The 21,181-nt window shown below is 37.7% G+C and overlaps 1 protein-coding gene and 1 pseudogene across 6 annotated transcripts in view; both read right to left on the bottom strand.

Moving 5' to 3' along the window:
• The window catches only part of MTHFD1 (methylenetetrahydrofolate dehydrogenase, cyclohydrolase and formyltetrahydrofolate synthetase 1), a 79,633-nt gene that overhangs the window by 48,675 nt on the left and 9,777 nt on the right, over positions 1–21,181 (bottom strand). For all 3 annotated transcript variants that reach the window (XR_013160146.1, XM_077122397.1, XM_077122396.1), the window contains exons 3-7: positions 4,895–4,954; positions 3,814–3,867; positions 2,771–2,907; positions 2,211–2,311; positions 275–411 (exon numbers count right to left, since the gene is read on the bottom strand). Coding sequence is in view for 2 of the 3 variants with exons in the window: in XM_077122397.1 (XP_076978512.1) it covers positions 275–411; positions 2,211–2,311; positions 2,771–2,907; positions 3,814–3,867; positions 4,895–4,954 (489 nt within the window). In the remaining variant the exon portion in view is untranslated. The remainder of the gene's footprint in view (positions 1–274; positions 412–2,210; positions 2,312–2,770; positions 2,908–3,813; positions 3,868–4,894; positions 4,955–21,181) is intronic.
• LOC143651697 (ubiquitin-conjugating enzyme E2 E2 pseudogene) lies at positions 4,961–21,178 on the bottom strand (annotated as a pseudogene). 3 transcript variants are annotated; one of them, XR_013160149.1, is made up of 3 exons: positions 20,005–21,178; positions 17,305–19,762; positions 4,961–17,088 (listed from the first exon to the last, which is right to left on the bottom strand). The product of XR_013160149.1 is annotated as a ubiquitin-conjugating enzyme E2 E2 pseudogene, transcript variant X3 (transcript). The 3 variants fall into 3 exon arrangements; XR_013160148.1 differs by having other exon boundaries at positions 4,961–17,189; XR_013160147.1 differs by having other exon boundaries at positions 4,961–19,762.

Here is a 21,181-nt window from a genome sequence, read left to right on the forward strand (position 1 = left end):
TATAGAAAGTGCATAAGCAGAACTAAATCTGAATCTTAGCTCCTCTGCTTGATAGATGTGCAAACTTGGGCAAGTCTTTAATCTGAGTTTGTTTCCTCATCTTATAAAAATGAGGCAAAAGTCACAGAATTGGTATTGGGGTTAAATGAGATAATGAGCATAAAGTACAAGGCAGTGTCTGGTGCTTAAACATTAGATGTTCCCATTACGTGAAGAAAACACCCTGCACCCACTCCCACAAACAGCATCATCTTCTCTTCTGTGGACCCCTTACCTCCTCATCCAGATTGGCAGTCTTTGAGTGGCAAGTAGTCACGGTGGCATTGTTCCACAGAAGTAAGTCACGCATTGGGGCACCCACTATTTTACTGCGCCCAACCACCACTGCATGGCTTCCAGCTATCTGCACCCCTGGAAGAAAAGCCAGAATGCATCAGATTTGGGTGAAGGAAGCTGTCCTCCTTTCGTTCAAAATAGGTTCTTAGGATTCAACAGAAGCCTTCCTAAAAACATTCCTTCTTCGGTGAGAATATTCTCAACTCTAGAGTTTCAGCTACAAATTGGGACTTATACACGTGTCCTGCTTGCTGTGGGTTTTTGAGTAGCTTAAGCCAAGATCCACTATTGAGTCACTGAAGAGTAGGAAGAAAGCATACACCAAAGGAAAAAAAACCAAAAACCTAACACATAGCTAAACAGCCATATGGAAGAAGATATCAGATTAAATTACAAAGGCAAAAGTTATTACAAATAGGGTTCATGTAATTGAGGTAGAGGGAAGGGAAGGAAATTGGATTAGTATGTGTAGTTCTTTCCAAGTTCAGTAGGTATATTTAGGCAGTTCCTCATTCAAATTTCCATTTTGGCCTAGGGGCTGAGACACAAGGTTATCTGCAGAGAAGTGATAAAGCAAAGATTCAACTGTAACAGAAAGCTTTTCTTTTTGCCTACTCAGTATTCGTTCTTCTGGTAATGTATCAATGGCCTGTTCAGGACTGACTCACATATCTACTCAATGGAGATAGTTTGGGTGAGCATCCAATAGTAGACAAGTGATCATTTCATCCTTTTGGCCAATGAGATGCAATTCCATCTGTCAGGCAAAGAAATGGGGAAGACTAAAGCTGCCTGGGGTCACCAAATAAAGCATGAGAAGGAAGCCAAGTGGCCCACTAAGAAAAAAAGCAAAGATAAGGTCTGAGCCCCTCTATCCAGTCACAGCTGAAGACAGCAGACCCTTACTTAAGAGAGTTTGTGTTTAAATTTTGCCATTTCCATAAAGTTAACTTTATTAGAAAAGGATAAAGTCTTATATAAATAATGCTAACATAATGAACATCTAGGAGTAAATACCTCAAAATGTAAGACTTTCAAAGTTATCTTGTTATACTTTTCAAGATTCAGCAAAGGTCCATAAACTGGATTAGGGCAAATGGTAGTTTCATTCTCACTAAAAGGAAGTGGGAAGCCTATAGCTACTGTAGTGCATAGGATTTTAAAATCACGTTATAATACACTGTTTGCTAAATATGCTACAGAATATCAATTCAGTTTTATTGCTGAACAGTTACAGCTGCCCAAAGTTTATAGCTTGACCTTTTCTTGACAACCACAAAAATTTTCATTTACGCTTTGGGGAAAATAAGCAGGCCAACACTTTCCACTTGAAACTTGTGACCTATTTCCTTTTAACAGGACACACCTCCTTTTAAAAACAGTCTCTTCTAAAAGTATTCATGATGAAATTAAAATAACCAAAACACTGTCTAGGTAATGGAGAGTTACAGCCAAATACTCAAGGGATCCATTTCCAACCATCTGCCTGGCCCTAGAATTACCATGAAGACTTGGTGCCCATTTCAAGCATGGGGACTTTTCCCTTTATACCCACGCGTACTATCTGAATGCTTATTACTATACTGATTATCTTTTCACAAAATCAACTGCTTCAAACTCTAATTACCTTGGGTTCAAATCTTGGCTCTGCTGCTAATTAGCCAAGTTCCTTAGAAAAGTTACTTAATCTCTCTGAGACCGTTTTCTCAGCTTTTGAACAATAATAATAACTACTTCATAGGGTTAAGTGAGAATTTAGTTCCTAGTAGATACGCACTTGTGCCAATCAAGTTCATGTATTTATGGACCCCAATATACCTCTTCCATATCTATTCAAGGCTCCAAGAAATGATGTTTTGGCTTTTGTTTTTTACCTGTTTCTTTGATGAGTTCCAAGCATCCCTTAGGTGTACAAGGAATAAAACAGTCATTCAGGTCACCTCTAGCAAGTTTTCCAGCATTGATGTAAGTCAATCTAAAGCAATGAAATAGATGAAAACAAGGGGAAAATAAAGATAATTAGGTGTTTCTACTCTTAAGAAAAAAATATTGTGTGTTCCCAAAATGCAAGGGAGGAAATTTATCAAAAATAAAAGTTATGTTTATTGAAACTGAAAGACATGATCTTCTAGATTAAATGGATCCATCAAATGCCACGAACAGTGTTTGAAAAAGCACCCATACAAGTCATATCATCATGATGTTTCAGGTGGAGAAGAGTCTACAAACTTCCAGAGGAAAAAAAAAAAAAAGACAACATTAGGAAGTATATGACTAGTGGAGCAATGCCTTCTAAAATCCGAATAAAAAATATTTTTAACGTAGAATTCTTTATCTAGCTGATTTACCAATCCAGTGGGAAAAGAGAAAAAAAAATAGAAAAGCATAAAAATGAAATGATGCAACACGATAAAGAAAGCCAAGTCACACTTACCCATCCACATCCTTTTCAGGTGCAATAGCACTGAACAGTGCTTCAGTGTTAATGGGATTCTCTGAATCCAAAGGTAGCTGCACTATGAACCCATGCACAGTAGAGTCTTCATTCAGAGATTTAATGGACTTTAAAACCTAAAAATTATACCATAGACAATTTAAAGAGGTAGAGAAAAACATTCCAAGTCAAAAATCAGTTCATCCCACTTACCCCCAAGAGGTTAACTGTAGTCCTCTCAGAATGTACCCCTACTCTTGAACTCTGAGAACAACACTAACAGAATATATCTCCCAGGTGTCCAGGAGGAAATCCACCAAAAAAAAGTGCTAAGAATTTTAATAACTTATACTTAAATAATACTGTATAATACCTGTGCTGCATACACCCAAATCAAGACATAGAGTAGTACTGTCCAATAATATTTTCTGTGATGATGGGAATGTACTATAATGGGTACCTTCTAATAGAGTGGCCACAAGCCACAGATGGCTACTGAGTATTGGAATTGTGACTGGTACAACCAAGGACCTGAAATTTTAACTGTACTTCCATTTTAATTAAAGAGCCACAGAGGGCTAGGTCCTACTATATTGGACAGCACAGCTATAGAACATTTCCACAACCCCAGGAAGTTCCCTTTCCCTCCTGTTCATTTCCCTTCAATTCCCCTACTTACAGGCAACCAGTTCTAATTTAACTCCCACTATTTTGTTCTGTGTGTTCTTAATCATCATACATATGGAATATATATTTGCTTTTCTTTTACATTTGGTTTTAAAAATATCCAGAGATCAATTTTTAATGAGCATTGTAGGTGATGTGAAAGCAAATGGTGCCAAAATCACACTGTAAGTAAAACAAACGTTCATATCCTAGGACTGCAGCATTGACTCTGTGGGTATTTTCAAGATGCTTTCTGTGAAGAATTACCTGGACCTCCGTGTATGCTCAGTATATCAGTCCTTAAAGTTCCTCTAAATGAAAAACCACAGAGGAAAGCATGTCACCTACCCTGTTAATGGTCAATGTACAGCACTCACCTCAGATTCTGTGGCTGTTCTTGGTAATTTAATGTGAGTGGCTTTAATCCCAATCTGCAAAAATGAACATTTAAAACAGGCAAATGGTAGGTGAACTTGAGATACGGACCCAGTTCTTTAACAGATGACTTTTAAAATAAAACCAGGAGGCAATTCTAAAGAATTATTCTATAATTTCCAACCTACTCATCATTTACTGAAGTACAATAAAATAGGACAACTGTAAGTCCCTAGATTTCTATTCAGCTGTGAAAGAGTTAACAGACAACTGTAATTCTCTTGCTTCTTATCTGGCTCCAAAGGAACTAATGCAAATTTCAGCTGCAAACTTCCTGGAACAAAAATTTCCCTAAAGCCCCCAAACCTCCCCAAACCATGAAATTTCCCCAAACTATAAAAGCTCGTACAATGTGGGGCCCAAAACAAATTCTTAGTTAATGACAGGGAGCATAGGGTCATAAATTTAGCCATGTGTCCAAAGACAAATTTTAGTTTTATGACAATGACCCACAAATTCACTAGCGATCTCCTCCGACAAAGAAGACACCTAGTGTTCAAAGGTTACTATAGAAACCTGGCACCAGTTAAACTTTCCTATAGAACAAGCTCACCTACTCCATTGAGCACATGTCCCTCGCTTGGGCACATCCATGTTAACCTTTTTAATGTGTACTCTCTCTTCTTTTCTTTAATAAAGTTAACTACTTATTCCTATTGGCCCTCTCCTATCTAAATTCTTGTAGTGTCAAGACTAACGAACCTGGATCGGGGCTCAGCTGGCACCACTGCCAGCCGGGTACCAGTTACATTACTAATTATTTGTCTCCACTGCACTATAGCAAATTTCATGTCCACTGCAGCAAATTTCATGTCCACTGCTCCTGCTCAAATCATTGATGACAAAACATTCAAGGGTACCCCACGGGCCACAGCTCTAAGGCATCCTTTCTGACACAAAATAAACAAACTTATGTCTCTGTGGGCGACAGAAGTATTAATGAGCAGAGGCACGAAGGGCAGGAAGTAACAGACAGGCCCAGGGTGGGAGTGGGGGTGAGGGTGCCACAGGCCTAGGTTTTACCTCTTCAGCAGCCTTCAGCTTCACATTTATATAAAGATTTGAATCATCTTTGTCACCAACCTAGAATAATAAATACATGCAAATCAGACAATTAGGGAAAGGCAAAATGTACAAAAAAGCTCCTAAAATTTTAGTTTTGATAAAAAGAATGTTTAATCAGGCTACTTTACTGCAGAGAACTTTCTCTGGAGAATGCAGACACCGAATGGAGACGTGAACACAGGCGGCATCTTGGCCGTCTCCCAAACAATGTCCATCTGATTTCCACTGAAATAGCTACCTGCATCTACTTTGGAAACTCAGCCTATGCTATAAGCCTTCCATAAACATGTGGAATTTCTCCTTGCTAGCCAGTGGATACCAGAGCAACAATTATCATCAGGAAGGAAAAACACTTTAATTCAGAGAAGCAGGAACACCCAGAGGGCACATTCTGTACCCCCTCTCACTTCCCACCCCACTCCCACGCCCACTCCCCACAGGCTCAGGGACAGCAGCAGAGAAAGAAAGTCAATCAATCAGTTAAGGCATATCTAATTCTCATTAGATTCAAAAATGTGTGACACAGAAGCCAAATCCTTCGGACTACTATGCTGCCCCGTTATGTTTCTTCCATTTCTTTAATTGTAAGCCTTCTTACAGTTTTTCATGGTAAGCATTTATCTGTAAAATTTTAATTTACAAGTAAATGATTTTTACAAACTATTCCAGGATATGACATTTCTCCTTTTCAAGGCCAAAATATTCTCTTGGGATAATATGCCACAATAATTTTGGTTTCTCCTGTACCACTGTGGGAGAAGTAAAAGGATCCTTGATGTCAAAAACAACTGAAGCATGGCCCCTTTTAACAGAGGAGCAACTCTGCCATATTGATGCTGTAACCACCCACGTCACTAACAGGGCCTTAATATTAGTCTTAGTTGCCTTATATACAGACAAATCGCAGATTTGCAGGGCTAATTTGAATTTTAAGAAAGAAAGGGGCCCTTTGAGTGGAATTTGATTTTTCTATGATCATCTGCACCTCACATGAGCTGCCTCCTGTGGGGACTCCCCTAGAATTTTAGTGCCTTCTCATGTGTCTTCTCTGGTCATTTTCTTTATACATTCTTTAGCTCCACCACCCACTCCTCACTGACCTGATTACCAGATTTGATACACACAATGGGATTTTTAGATAAAAGTAGAAAAGGAGGTAGTTCTAAATACAAGATTAACATTTTCATTAATATTTATAACTACGATTACATATTTAGACTTAACTCTGAGCTGAATGGGTTTTACTGCTCACTGTCTGTTCTTTTAAACCACAACTTCTCTATTCTAGACTTTGTCTTTATTCATCTCTCGGTGGCTGAAATGCAGCTATAACCAGAAAAGGCACATGGACATTTTTCTCAGTCTATGTGAATCTGAAAATATCTTTCTGCTGCCCTCCCACAGGAAGGACCCATGTCATTGAATTTCTAGTCATAGCATTTTCAGAGACATTGTCTACAGCATCTAGTATTACAGAAGAGAAGGCCAAAGTCATTTCTTGTTGTTTCTCTATAGGTAACCATTTTCAGCCGGGAGATTTCTAAAGGAATTTTTCTAAACCTTCAAAACTACCACTACTTTTAGAAAGAAAACTTAACAGAGTCAGGAGCATATGTCAAAGTTTTACTGTTAACCTAATGCAAAGGAAAAGACCTCTAAGAAGTCAATTCAAAGATTCATTCTCAGCACAGGCACTTTATAGGGGGGAAATGGTTATACAATCATTGTTAGACTAAATGCAAAAAGAATGTCTAAAGAACTGGAGACTTTTGGCTGACCGCACCTGGGTTTTCTTGTAGAAAAATCTTAATCCCATAATGACATAAAAGAGATCAAGAAGACGCTAGACAAGCGTAAAGAGAAATGTGAACGAAAATATAGAAAAATAGCAGATATCACAGAGATGAAAGATGTCGCAGACAAAATAAAAAATATACCAGAGACATACAACAGCAGATTTGAAGAGGCAGAAGAAAGAATAAGCAGGCAGAAAGAAGACAGGACAACCAATTTTTTTTTTTTTTTAGGACAACTGATTTCAAACACACAAAGGAGCAAATGACAAAAAAAGATGGAAAAATTTGAATTGGATCTCAGGGAAATGATGGACAAGACAAAGCACACAAATATAAGAAGCATCGGTGTTCCAGGAGGAGAAGAGAAGAGTAAAGAGCTAGGAAAAGTAGTGGAGGATATAATGGGGGAAATTTTCCCAACCTTTATAAAAGACATAAATATGCAAATCTAAGAAGCCCAGTGAACTCCAAACAGAATAAATCCAAATAGGCCTACCCAGAGACACACATTAATCAGCCTGTCAAGTGTTGAAGACAAGCAGAAAATCCTGAAAGTGGCAAGAGAAAAACATTCTACTACATACAAGGGAAACCACATAAAATTGAGTTCAGACTACACAACTGGTACTATGGAGGCAAGAAAGCAATGTATGATATATTTAAGATCCTGAAAGAGAAAGACTTTCAGTCAAATTGTCCTTCAAAACTAAGTGCCAGGATGAAAGAATTATGTACCAGAAAAAAAGCCATGTTTTAACCCTGATCAATCCCTATTCAGCACCACATACTGGAAATTTGATTAGATTATCTCCAAAGAGGTGTGGTGTGCCCAAATGTGAGAATTAACCTTTGATCAAAGGGAAATGTGACTCCACCCATTCCAGGTGGGTCTTTATTAGTTTATTGGAATTCTTTAAAAGAGGAAACATTTGGAGAGAGCCAGGAGCTGACAGAGCCCACACAGCCAGAGACCTTCGGAGGTGAAGAGGGAAAAGCCCCCGAGGGAGCGTCACGAAACAAGAGGCCTGGAGAAAAGGCTAGCAGACATCACCATGTTTAGGATGTGCATTTCCAGTTGACAGAGAAACCCTGAACATCACGGGCCTTCTTGAACTAACGTATCTTTCCCTGGATGCCTTAGATTGGGCATTTCTGTAGCCTTGCTTTAATGTGGACATTTTCACAGCTTTAGAACTGTAACTTGAAACTTATTAAATTCCCCTTTGAAAAGCGATTCCATTTCTGGTATATTGCATTCTGGCAGCTTGCAAACTAGAACACTAAGGGAGAGATTAAAATTTTCACAGACAAACAAAGGATGAAAGAATATGTTAACAAGAGACCAGCTCTACAAGAAATCTAAAGGGAGTGCTGGTGAGTGAAAAAAAAAGACAGGAGAGGGAGGTCTGGAGGACAGCACAGAATCGAGGGGTACCAGTAAGGCATTCTTCTATCTTTTAAAAGATAAAAACAAAAAGAAGGAAAAGAACATACAGAATTGACAAATAAAATCCAAAGGATAAGATTGTGGATTTAAGAAACGCCTTACAATAATAACTCTGAATGCTAACAGACTAAACTTACCAATTAAAAGATACAGATAGGCAGAACAGATTAAAAAATATAACCCAGCTATATGCTGCTTACAAGGAACTCATCTTAAGACACAAATATACAAATAGATTCAAAATGAAGGGACGGAAAAAGATATTACACGTAAGCTGTAACCAAAAGAAAGAAGGAGTAGCTATACTAACATCAGCCAAAATACTTTAAATATAAAGACATCATAAGAAACAGAAGAATTAGTAAAAGATACAATTGACCAAGAAGAAATAACAATCATAAATGTCTATGCTCCCAATCAAGGAGCTTCAGAGTATATAAACAAGTGAAGGGAGCAACAGACCTTTCAACAATAATAGGAGGAAAACTCAATACACCACTCTCTTCTACTGACAGAACAGCCAGACAGAGGAGCAACAAGGAAATACAAAACTTAATCTGATAAATGAATTAGACCTAACAAACATTTAGGCCGTTATACCCCAAAACACCAGGATATACATTCTCTAGTGCTCATGGAACATTCTCCAGGACAGATCATATGCTAGGGCACAAAACAGGCCTTTATAAATTTAAAAACACTGAAGTTATTCTAAGCACTTTCTCTAATCACAATGGAGTGAAAGTAGAAATCAATAACCACCAAGAACAAGAACTTTCAAAAATACATGGAGATTAAATAACACACTCTTAAACAGTAAGTGGTCAAAGAAGAAATCAGTAGGTATCTGGAGACAAATGAAAATGAGGATACAACGTATCAGAAGTGAAAGGATGCAGCAAAGGCTGTGCTGAGAGGGAAACTGATTGCCCTACATGCTTATGTTAAAAAAAAGAAGAGTGAAAACTGAGGGCTTAACTGCTCACCTGGAGGAACTTGAGAAAGAACAGCAAACTAACCCCAAACAAAGAGAAGAAAAGTAGCAAAGATTAAAGCAGAGTTAAATGAATGGGAGAACAAAAGACAGCAGCAAGAATTAATAAAACCAAAAGTTGCTTCTTTGAGAAAATCAATAAAATTGATGGGCCACTAGCAAGGCTGACAAAACAAGAGAGAGGATGAAAATAAACAAAATCAGAAATGAGAGGAGGGTAATTACCACAGACCCTGAAGAAATAAAAAAAATCTTAAGAGGATATTATTATGAGCAACTATACACCAACAAACTAGACAACTTACATGAAATGGACAAATTCCTGCAAACACACAAACACGCTATAATGACCGAAGAAGAAATAGAAGATCTCAACAACCCAATCACAAGGAAACAGATTCAAACAGTCATCAAAAATCTTCCTACAAAGAAAAGCCCAGGGCCAGATGGCTTCACAGGGGAATTTTATCAAACATTCCAAAAAGAACTAATACTAATCCTGCTCAAATTTTTCCCAAAAAATGAGGAAAAAGAAACAATACCTAATTCATCTTATGATGCTAACATCACTTTAACACCAAAACTGGGTAAAGATGCTACAAGAAAGGAAAACTACAGGCCAATCTCCCTAATGAACATAGATGCAAAAATACTCAACAAAATACTAGCAAATTGAATCCAATAGCACATTAAAAGAATTATACACTACGACTAAGTGGGGTTTATACCTGGAATGTAAGGATAGTCCAACACAAGAAAATCAGTTAATGTAATACAGCACATTAACATATTGAAGAGAAAAATCATATGATCATCTCAATTGACGCTGAAAAAAGCATTAGATAAAACTGAACATCCTATTTGGATTAAAAAAAAACTTCAAAACGCAGGAATCAAAGGTAACTTCCTCAGCATGATAAAAGGTATACTTGAAAAACCCAGAGCCAGCATTGCACTCAATGGTGAAAGGCTGAAAGCTTTCTCCCTAAAATCAGGAACAAGACAAAGATGTCCTCTGCCCCCACTATTGCTCAACATTGTACTAAAAGTTGAAAGGCATCCAAATTGGAAAGGAAGAAATAGAACTTTCATTATTTGCAGATGACATGATACTATACTTGGAAAATTCTGAGAAATCTACAACAAAGTTACTTGAGCTAATAAACAAATTCAGGAAGGTAGCAGGTTATAAAATTAATGTCAAATACCAGTAATGTTTCTATACACAAGCAATGATCTAACCGAGGAGTCAATTAAGGAAAAAATTCTATTCAAAATATCAACTTAAACAATCAAGTATCTAGAAATAAACTTAACTAGGGATGTAAAGGACCCATACACAGATGTGCTGGTTTGAAAGGACACAGATGTGCTGGTTTGAAAGGAAGTATGCCCCCTAAGAAAAGCCATGTTTTAATATAAATCCCATTTCTTAAAGGTAGAATAATCCCTATTCAATATTGTATATTTGAAACTATAATGAGATCATTTCCCTGGTTGATGTGATTTAGTTAAGAAAGGTTGTTAAACTGGATTAGGGATGACATGTCTCCACCCATTTGAGTGGGTCTTGATTAGTTTCTGAAGTCCTATAAAAGAGGAAACATTTTGAGAGATTCAGAGATACTCAGAGAGAGCAACACTACAAAGCAGAGAGTCCACCAGCCAGCGACCTTTGGAGATGAAGAAGGAAGACACCTCCTGGGGAGCTTCATGAAATAGGAAGCCAGGAGAGAAAGCTAGCAGATGATGCCGTGTTCGCCATGTGCCCTTCCAGCTGAGAGAGAACCCCTGACTGTGTTCACCATGTGCCTTCTCACTTGAGAGAGAAACCCTGAACTTCATCGGCCTTCTTGAACCAAGGTATCTTTCCCTGGATGCCTTTGATTGGACATTTCTTTAGACTTGTTTTAATTGGGACATTTTCTCGGCCTTAGAACTGTAAACTAGCAACTCATTAAATTCCCCTTGTTAAAAGCCATTCTGTTTCTGGTATATTGCATTCTGGCAGCTAGCAAACTAGAACAACAGAGAACTAGATAACACTGTTAAAAGAATTCAAAGATCTAAATAGGTGGAAAGACATTCTATGCTCATGGATAGGAAGGCTAAATGTAATTATCAATTCTACCCAAACCGATCTACAGAATCAATACAGTACCAATCAAAATTCTATCCAACTACTTTGAAAACTCGGAAAAGCTAGTTATCAAATTAATCTGGAAGGGAAAGACACCCCTAATAGCTAAAAGCATCCTAAAAAAGAAGAATGAGGTAGAGAATTAACACTCCCCAATTTTAAAACTTATTATAAAGCCACAGTGGTCAAAACAGCATGGTACGGCACAAAGACAGAAGTACTGACCAATGAAATCGAATCAAGAGCACAGAAACAGACCACCAAATCTATGGTAAACTGATCTTTCACAAGGAACCCAAATTCATTGAACTAGGACAAACTAGTCTTTTCAATAAATGGGCATGGGAGAACTGGGTATCAATAGCCAGAAGAATGAAAGAGGACCCTTACCTTACACCCTTTATAAAAATTAACTCAAATTGGATCAAACACCTGAGCATAAGAACCAGTACCATAAAGCTCTTAGAAGAAAATGTAAGGAAATACCTTTAAGACCCAATAATAGGAGGTAGCTTCCTAAACTTTACATCCAAAGCACAAACAACAAAAGAAAAAAAAAAAAACAGATAAATGGAAACTCCTCAAAATCAAATACTTTTGTGCTCAAAAGACTCTGTCAAAAAGGTGAAGAGGCAGCCAACTCAATGGGATAAAATATTTGGAAATCACACTGTTTAAAAGTTTGATATCCTGTATACTAAAGAAGTCGTATAACTCAACAACAAAAGAACAAGCAACCCAATTATAAGTGGGATAACGACATGAATAGACATTTTACTGAAGAGCAAATACAAATGGCTAAAAAGCACATGAAAAGATGCTCATTCTCATTAGCTATAGGGGAAATGCAGATCAAGACGACAATTAGATACCACCTCATATCTATAAGAATGGCTGCTATTACCGGAGACTAGTAGAAGGGAGGAACAGGGAGTCATTTCTTAATGGGTACAGAGTTTCTGGTAGGGGCAATGAAAAAGTTTTAGTTATGGAAAGTGGCAATGGCAGCACAAAATTGTAAAAATAATTAATCCCACCTGAACTGGACACTTAAAAATGGTTAAAATGGCAAAATTATGACATATTTATATCACAATAAAAAAGAAATAAAAAAAAAGAATGGCTGCTATTAAACAAACAGGAAACTACAAACATTAGAGAGGATGTGGAGAAACTGGGACACTTATACACTGCTGGTGGGAATGTATAACAGTACGGCTGCTGTAGAAGACAGTCTGGCAGTTCCTCAGAAAACTAAGTATCGAGTTGCTCTATGACCTGGCAATACCACCATTCAGCATATACCCAGAAGAGCTGACAGCAGTGACACAGAGATTTGCATACCAATTTTCATAGAAGCACTATGCACAATTGCTACAAGACGGAGACAATCTAAGTGCCCATCAACAGACGAGTGGATTAACAAAATGTAGTATATACAGACCATGGAATATTATACAGCAGTAAAATGAAATGACGATCGGAACCACATCACAAGATGGATGAGCCTTGAGGGCATAATGCTGAGTGAAATAAGCCAGACAGAAAAGGACAGATACTGTATGACTCCACTTTTATAACCATAGTAAAAGTAAAATCAGAGGCTTATAATACAGAATATAAGGGATCCAGAGATACACAGGAGTTTGACATGGGTGAACAGTTTGCTAGTGAGGTGAAAGCAGTTCATTGGGGGGGTCTATAAGGAATATTACCATATTGAAAGTGAACATGATTGAAAGGGGTTGTATAGATGCATGTATCCCACCAATTAAAACTAGAAATATAAAAAGTTCTTGCATGAATTACTGCAAAGGTATGAATCTTACACAAAGAGTGTGTAATTTCAGGGTATAGGGGGAAAGCACTTTTAGTCGCCAGTACTTTAGAGAGCCAGAATTACAAACCTAAAATTGTGGCATTGTAACTTGTTACCAAACTCCAAAATCTGTTCTACAATTGTTGCAATGTACTTTGAAATTTATTGCTTTTATTTAAAGAGGAGTATAACAGAGAAGATAGGATTTAACAAATGAGTATGACTGCCAAATCATTATATTGATATTTCTGTTGGTCTCATGTCTTGGAGCAGCTAGAAGAAAAAACAAAAAGTTGTGGAACTGCAAACCATACTAAACTTTAAAATCTGTTCCATAACTACTTGATAAAATGTACTTGTAAACTTATTGCTTTTTTTGTGAATATGTTATATCTCACAATTTAAAAAAATGTTAAAAACAAATAAACAAAAGCATTAAAGAACATGGGACAGAGACAGTGTATGACCCAAAAAGCCTAAAATATTTACCCAGGTCTCTACAGAGAAAGTTTACCAACTCTTGCACTGAAAACATGTGGCTTCAATGTCAATGACTATAATAAAAAATAAAACCTTCTTACTACAATAAAAAGTTAAAAAAAAATAAAATCTTTAATCCCAATACATTTACCAGAAAATTATTTAAGCATTTTATCGGAAATGTTCATTTCTTCCTTGAAGATCTGTGAATTATATCACCTCAATCCCCACCACCCCTGAAAAAAAAAGCCTATTTAGTACAGATTAGGGGAATTGTTTTATATACCAGGTGTGGACAAACTGGTTCTGTAAAAGGTCAGAAATAAATATTTTAGGCTTTATGGGCAATATACTGTCATACATTTTTCCTTTAAAAAATGCCCTAAAGATGTCAAGGGTCAACAACCTGGGCAAGGTTTTAATGAGGGTCACAGTTTACCTGCTTTATAACATGAAATATCTTGGGTAGTCATCACTTCACTAATTTTCTTTCTGCTTTAGGAACCTTTTGTAGATATTCAGGCCAGTCAAATTTATTAATCTCAGCGTTTCTGCCCACTGACTTTGGAGGACTGAATGAGTCACTATATACAAAGCATTTTAAAGAGTGTCTAATAGGAAACAAGCATTAGCTATTATCATTAATAAAGTATTTTATGTGATGGGATGACAGAAACACAGCCTCATTTACCACTCACAATGAAAAGTCAAGTCTTCGTATCCTTTCCATTGTCAGTTTGGGGGAAGTTACCTGTCCATTAAAAAAAACAAAAACAAACAAAAAACATTTCAAATTTTGAATATATACTTTGGCCAGATCACGAATGTCCCTGAATGCAATGCTAAAAGAATTTGTAAAACGAAGAGGGAAAGTAAATGGGTTTTGAAATCAGAAAGACCTGGGTTTATAGCTCAGACTCAGTCCCTCACTCACTGTGGCTTTGGATATGTTACCCAACATCTGTGAGCATCAGTTACCTTGACTAAACCCATTTTGTACAGGTAGTATACAATGTAGAACAATTAGAAATATATGCAAATCATTTCAACTATAGTAGTTACTCAAGGGGATGGGCATTGTGTGGTGGGTAGATTGTGATCAGAGGTGCATTTAAAAAATTTTTATTTCACTTTTTTTGTGAAAAATAACTTAGATTAAAAAAGCAATAAATTTCCAAGTATGTCTTAACAAGTAGTTATAGAACAGATTTTAAAGTTTAGTATGGGTTACAGTTCCATGATTTTTCATTTTCTTCTAGCTGCTCCAAGACACCAGAGACAAAAAGGAGTATCAATATATTGATTCAGCAGTCATACTCATTTGTTAAATCTTATCTTCTCTATCATACTCTTCCTTCTCTTTTTTTTGTGGAAAATAACATATATACAAAAAGCCAATAAATTTCAAAGTAATTGTAATAATTAATTATAGAACAGATTTCAGAATTGGGTATGGGTTACAATGCCATAATTTTAGGTTTTTATTTGTAACTGCTTTAAAGTACTGGAGACTAAAAGAAGTATCAATATACTGATCCAGCACTCATACTTACTTGTTAAACCTGACCTTCTCTCTATAACTCTACTATCACCTCTGATCCTTCTCTCACTCCTTAGGGGTATTTGGACTACGCCCATTCTAACTTTTTCCTGGTGGAAGGGGTTATTGATAATATGGGATTGGGGGATAGAACTAGTCGATGTTCTGGAAAGGTTGGCCCCTCTGCATTTCTGGACTTATCTCGTCCAGGGACCCATCTGGAGGTTGCAGGTTTCTAGTCAGTTACCCTAGTGCATGGAACCTCTGTAGAATCTTATAAAATGACCTAGGTATTCTTTAGGATTGGCAACAATGATTTTAGTTGAGGTTTGACAAGTTATGATAGCAGCAATGTCTAACCGAAGCTTGCGTTAAGACTGACCTCCAGAGTAGCCTCTGGACTCTATTTGAACTCTCTGAGCCACTGATACCTTATTTGTTACACTTCTTTTCCCCCTTTTGGCCAGGATGGGATTGGTGATCCCACAGTGTCAGGCCAGACTCATCCCTGGGGGTCGTCTCCCACATGCCAAGGAGACTTTCACCCCTGGATGCCATGATCCATATAGGGGGGAGGGCAATAGTTTCACTTGCAGAGATAGCCTTAGAGAGAGAGAAGCCACATCTGAGCAACAAAAGAGGTCCTCTGGAGGTGACTCTTAGGCATACCAACAGATAAGCTAAGCTCCTCCATTACATATATAAGCTTCATAAGAGGAAACCTCAAGTTCAAGGGCTTGGCCCACTGATTTGGGTGTCCCTAATGTTTTGGCACAGTATCCAGGACTTCCCCGGTGGTTAAGTTTAATAGTTCCATATTGTTTCTCCCAGCCTTCAAGGAACTTTGCCAATACTTGATTCTCTGCTTAATAAACTCCGGGATATATGCAGGCATTACATTAAACTATATAGGATTAAAGGCTCTCATTCTTATACTGGGCTCCCTGTATCTGGACTGTTTAAATGATCTATCCAGATAAGCTAAATTAGATTATGTGCTATTGAAAATTTAGGCTCCAGACAAAACAAACTGTTCTTCCTTTGGTCTCAAAGAGTAGGTGAAAGTCTAAAATACTGGCACTGTCTTCTTTCCCCTATATTCCGAATTACCCTACTCCTGACCTGATCGGCTTTGTTATCTCTAAATACCATGAAAACCTGACATAGACTATTTTATCATTTATATTTTTATGTAATTTTTGAGGAATTATAGGAGTTGTATTTTCAACAAGGCAAAATTGGATTTCAAAGCATTTAAGCTATTAAAGGACAATGCCTAATAAGTATTTTATCTAAGAATATGTATTAGAAAAGTAGTCAAATGACTAATGTTTCCAGTGGTGCTAGTTTACTAAATGCCAAAATGCTTTCATGTAGTCATTTTTTTCATGTAATTCACACTGTTCCAGAAACTTTCACTTGCTCTTTATGGAAACAAATCTCATCCTCTTGCAGTCCTGTTGCAGAAGAGTTATATTTTCTCCTTGGGCGACCCCTTTTCTTTAGCAATGAACTGCTGCCAGTTGGCTTCTGCCAATGAGGGATCCAATCATTCCTACTGTATTTAAGGATCCAAGTTCAGTAAGAGCAGTTTCCATGGTAATAGCTGACCTACAGTTGGGAGAAGGGTCCAATGTAATCTCTGCAAGTTCCTTCTGAATTCTTTTAACACTAGTTAATAATTTAGCAGTTGTTCTGCTAGACATTTTTTCCACCTTTTTCTTGGGCTGAACTTGCTCTCCTTCTGGTTCTTGCTGAACACTTTCACGCTGGTCTCCGTTGGAACTTCCTCCAGTAGTGTTTGAACTGTCATCAACTCTTTGTGCCTCAGTGGACATTTTATATCCCTCAATACGGCAGCAGCCACCCTTGGCTGCTCCAGCTCCGGCTTCCGAGGCTGTCGCCTGCAGCTGTCAGAAGTGCATTTTGACAAGGGCTGCACATACAGTAAAGAGGAGAATAGAGGCATCTAGATCAGCAATCTAAGACTAGTGAGGAGACAACTGCAGCAGCCCAGAGGGAAGGTAAAGGCATGATCTAAAGTGGGAGTAAGAGGAATAATGAGGGAACAAATTCCAAGAGTTCATCAATGGGACAACAATCACTGGTAGGATGTAGAGAGTGAGAGAGAGAGCAATCCTAAAGAGATTACCTCAGATGTCTGGGTTTGGTATGTAGCAAGAGGATAGTGATAGTTACCAGGATGGGAAAGATGAGATAGCTGAGAAGATAGCACTGTGATTACAACATAATAGTAAACCTTGCATCATAGAAACATGTGAAATCTAATGGTCATATGCTAGGTGCTAGTCAAGTGCAAGGTCAAATAATCTATCACTCTTTAACTAGAAATGACCTTGGAGACCAAGAGCAGAACAGTGTTTACATAATAAAAGCACCTGCAGTAATATTTTTAAACCACAAGTTTGGGAATCAAATTTTAAAAAAAGGATTAAAAAGACCTCCTAATATTGTAAAGAAAAGGTTTACAGAAACAGATTTCTTGCCTTTGATATTTACTGTTTTTACAGCAAACAATCAACAAGAATAAGCCCAGAAACAACTGATACACCCACAACATATCCTTTGATTCTTAGTAATTTGCAAAAAAGGAAAATCCACCACAGAAGAGAACACATCAGGCACAGGACAGGCCTTCTGTGCTTTTTCTCAGCTAAGGTCTCTTGCTACCTTCAGTGTCTCTGATGAAGAAATTCTGTGCAATAATAGGGAAAAATATTTAAGTACTATTCTTTCTGAAAGTCTAGATGAACAAGTGACAGAAACTAAGCAAAGGATTAAATGGTGTTACATGTATAGAGAAAATGTGAGGTGAGAAAGCCAACATTTCCAAACAGTATTTCAAATGAAAGTTGGCAGTTTCCTATCATCTAAATCAATCATTCAAGCATCCACTCACATACCTGTTCATACAACAAACATCTATTAAATGCCTTCTACCAACTGGATGAATCTGGAGCTCAAGCAAGAAACCCTGGACAGAGATCTGAATCTCGAAGAATTTCCTCCATGAAGCAATGGACAGAGTGAGGCTACTTAGGGAAAGAATAAGGTGGAGAACAGGGATGAGGGCTGAGCCCCTGAGGCACGCACATGGTTAGATAACAGGAAATGAAGAACCACAAGCAAAGGAGAAAAGAGACAGAAGGGAACTGAGTGGTGTCCCTGACACCAGAGAGACCTAGATTTGAAAGGCAATGGGCTAAAGCTTGTATTTGGGACCAGGTCAAATTGCCTATGGCAGTGTTTCTCAAAGTGTGGTCCACACACCCTTGGGGGATCTGAGAGATCAAAACTATTTTGTTATTACTATGATGTTATTTGCCTTTCTCACTGTGATGACTTTGTAGTGATGGTACAAAAGAAATGGTGGGTAAAACTGCTGGTTCTTTAGTACAAATCAAAAAAGCAGCACCAAACCATTCTAATCACCCGTGTATAGTCTTCTGTTACTCTCATAAAAAAATCAAGTGCCATTTTCACTTAGGAATGTCCTTGATGAAGCTGTAAACACGTCTTTTTAACATTACGTGTGCAGAAGTAAGAAGCACAAGCACTTTTGCTGAATACATAAGTGTGGTAGCTGTCTCCAGGAAAAGCTCTTGTGCTTTCCTGTTGCAAGCTGAACTAGCTTGCAATTTAAAATGGAATTCATTTGTACTTCAAAGAACTGACACACAAGCAATGATTACTCAGGCTTTAGTATTTAGCAGAATTTTTCTAAAAATTAAACAAAGTAAGAATGCACTTTAAGGAAAAGAACTGACAGTTTTTGTTGTCAATGCTAAAATTTAATCATTCAAGTGAAAACCAGTATTTTTACTAACCCTGCAGACTTACAGCATCTCAGCGCTTACCTGAGACTTTTCTGATGTATATGTTGGTGATAGTAATTCCTGTGACTTTTTAAATTTCATAATGAAATGTGTTAATATTCAGTGAACCATTATTTTCCAAGTGAGGAATGTAGGCACTTATAAAACCATGCATGGGTAAAATATCCATTTAAATTGCAGTACACATCAACAGATTTTTACATAAAGCATGAAAGTTCACTGACAGTTTTAGGTTCCACATGGAACTAATCTGTAAAAACTTCTACTTATTGAGTTTTGGTATAATACCAAATAAAATGTTCAAAATTGTGCAGAAAGATAACTAAAAGATTCCTTCTTTTTTCAATTCATGATCTGTATGAGGCCAGTTTTTTTTCATGTATTTCAGTCAAAACAGCACACAATCACAGACTGAATGCAGAAGCAAATGAGAATACAGCTGTCTTCTACTAAGCCAGATAGCAGAGTTTTGCAAAACTGAAACAATGCCCCTCATCTCACTGAATTGTTTGAAAAGTTATTTTTCATATAAAATGTTAATTATGTTAACATTTGAGCTTACAGTTGGCATTTTTAAGTGAATATTTTTTAAACACCTCAGTTTTAAAAGCTCCTTGAGACCTTATATTTTTAAGAGTTTAAAGGGATTTAAAGACCAAAATTTAAGAAACACTGGCCTAGGGAAAAGGGGTCCCCAGAGACTAGCAGAGGGCCTAGAAACTCCAGTGAAAAGTTGAGTTAAAAAAGGGGAGCCTTGGGGCGGGCCGCGGTGGCTCAGCGGGCAAGAGTGCTTGCCTGCCATGCCGGAGGACCCCGGTTCGATTCCCGGCCCCAGCCCATGTAAAAAACAAACAAACAAACAAAATATAATAAAACAAGAAAATGTTTAAAGATGTTTCCCTTTCTTCCTTCCTTCCATCCTTCCTTCCTTCTCTCTGTCTTTCCTTCCTTTCCTCCCTCTCTCTTTAAAAAAAAAAAAAAAAAAAAAGGGGAGCCTTGGGCGGGCCACGGTGGCTCAGCAGGCAAGAATGCTTGCCTGAAATGCCAGAGGACCCGGGTTCGATTCCCGGTGCCTGCCCATGTGAAAAAAAAGGGGGGGGAGCCAGAACCCCCAATCTTGGGGTTTGTTCATATGAAACTTAACCCCACAAAGGACAGGTCAAGTCTACTTAAAATTAGGCCTAAGAGTCACCCCAAGGAGAAGCTATTTCGTTGCTCAGATGCAGTCTCTCTCTCCAGCCAACACAACAAGCAAATTCACCACCCTCCCCCTGTCTGCATGGGACATGACTCCCAGGGGTGTGAACCTTCCTGGCAAAGTGGGACAGAAATCCTAGAATGAGCTGAGACTCAGCATCAAAGGATTGAGAAAACCCCTAAAATGAGCTGAGACTCAGCATCAGAGGATTGAAAAAACCTTCTCAACCAAAAGGGGGAAGAGTGAAATGAGACAAAATAAAGCATCAATGGCTGAGAGATTCCAAACAGAGTCAAGATGTTATCCTGGAGATTATTCTTACGCATTAAACAGATATCACCTTGTTAGTCAAGATGTAGTGGAGAGGCTGGAGGGAACTGCCTGAAAATGTAGAGCTGTGTTCCAGTAGCCATGTTTCTTGAAGATGATTGTATAATGATATAGCTTTCACAATGTGACTGTGTGATTGTGAAAACCTTGTGTCCGATGCTCCTTTTATCTACCTTATCAACAGACGAGTAAAACATATGGAATAAAGGTGAATAATAAGGAGAACAAATGTTCAAATAAATTTAGATTGAAATGTTCGTGATCACTGAGGGGGAGGGGTAGGGAGTATGGTATGTATGAATTTTTTTCTGTTTTCTTTTTATTTCTTTTTCTGAATAGATGCAAATGTTCCAAGAAATGATCATGATGATGAATATGCGACTATGTGATGATATTGTGAATTACTGATTAGATATGTAGAATGGAATGATCAAAAGTTAGGAATGTTGGCGTTTGTTTGGTGTTTTTTGGTATATTTTAAAAAATAAAAATTTTTTTTAAAAAAAGGGGAGCCTGCCTGCAAAGAGAAATTGAAAAGGTGACGTCTCACAGAAGACAGAAAAGGGGGGTTGGGGGAAGGTCTGAAATGCTGTCTGAAGTGCTATTGAGAGAATGAATAAGGAAGACTTTAATGGAAATAGACT

The sequence above is a fragment of the Tamandua tetradactyla genome, chromosome 12, assembly GCF_023851605.1.
Source record: "Tamandua tetradactyla isolate mTamTet1 chromosome 12, mTamTet1.pri, whole genome shotgun sequence".
Classification (NCBI taxonomy): domain Eukaryota; kingdom Metazoa; phylum Chordata; class Mammalia; order Pilosa; family Myrmecophagidae; genus Tamandua; species Tamandua tetradactyla.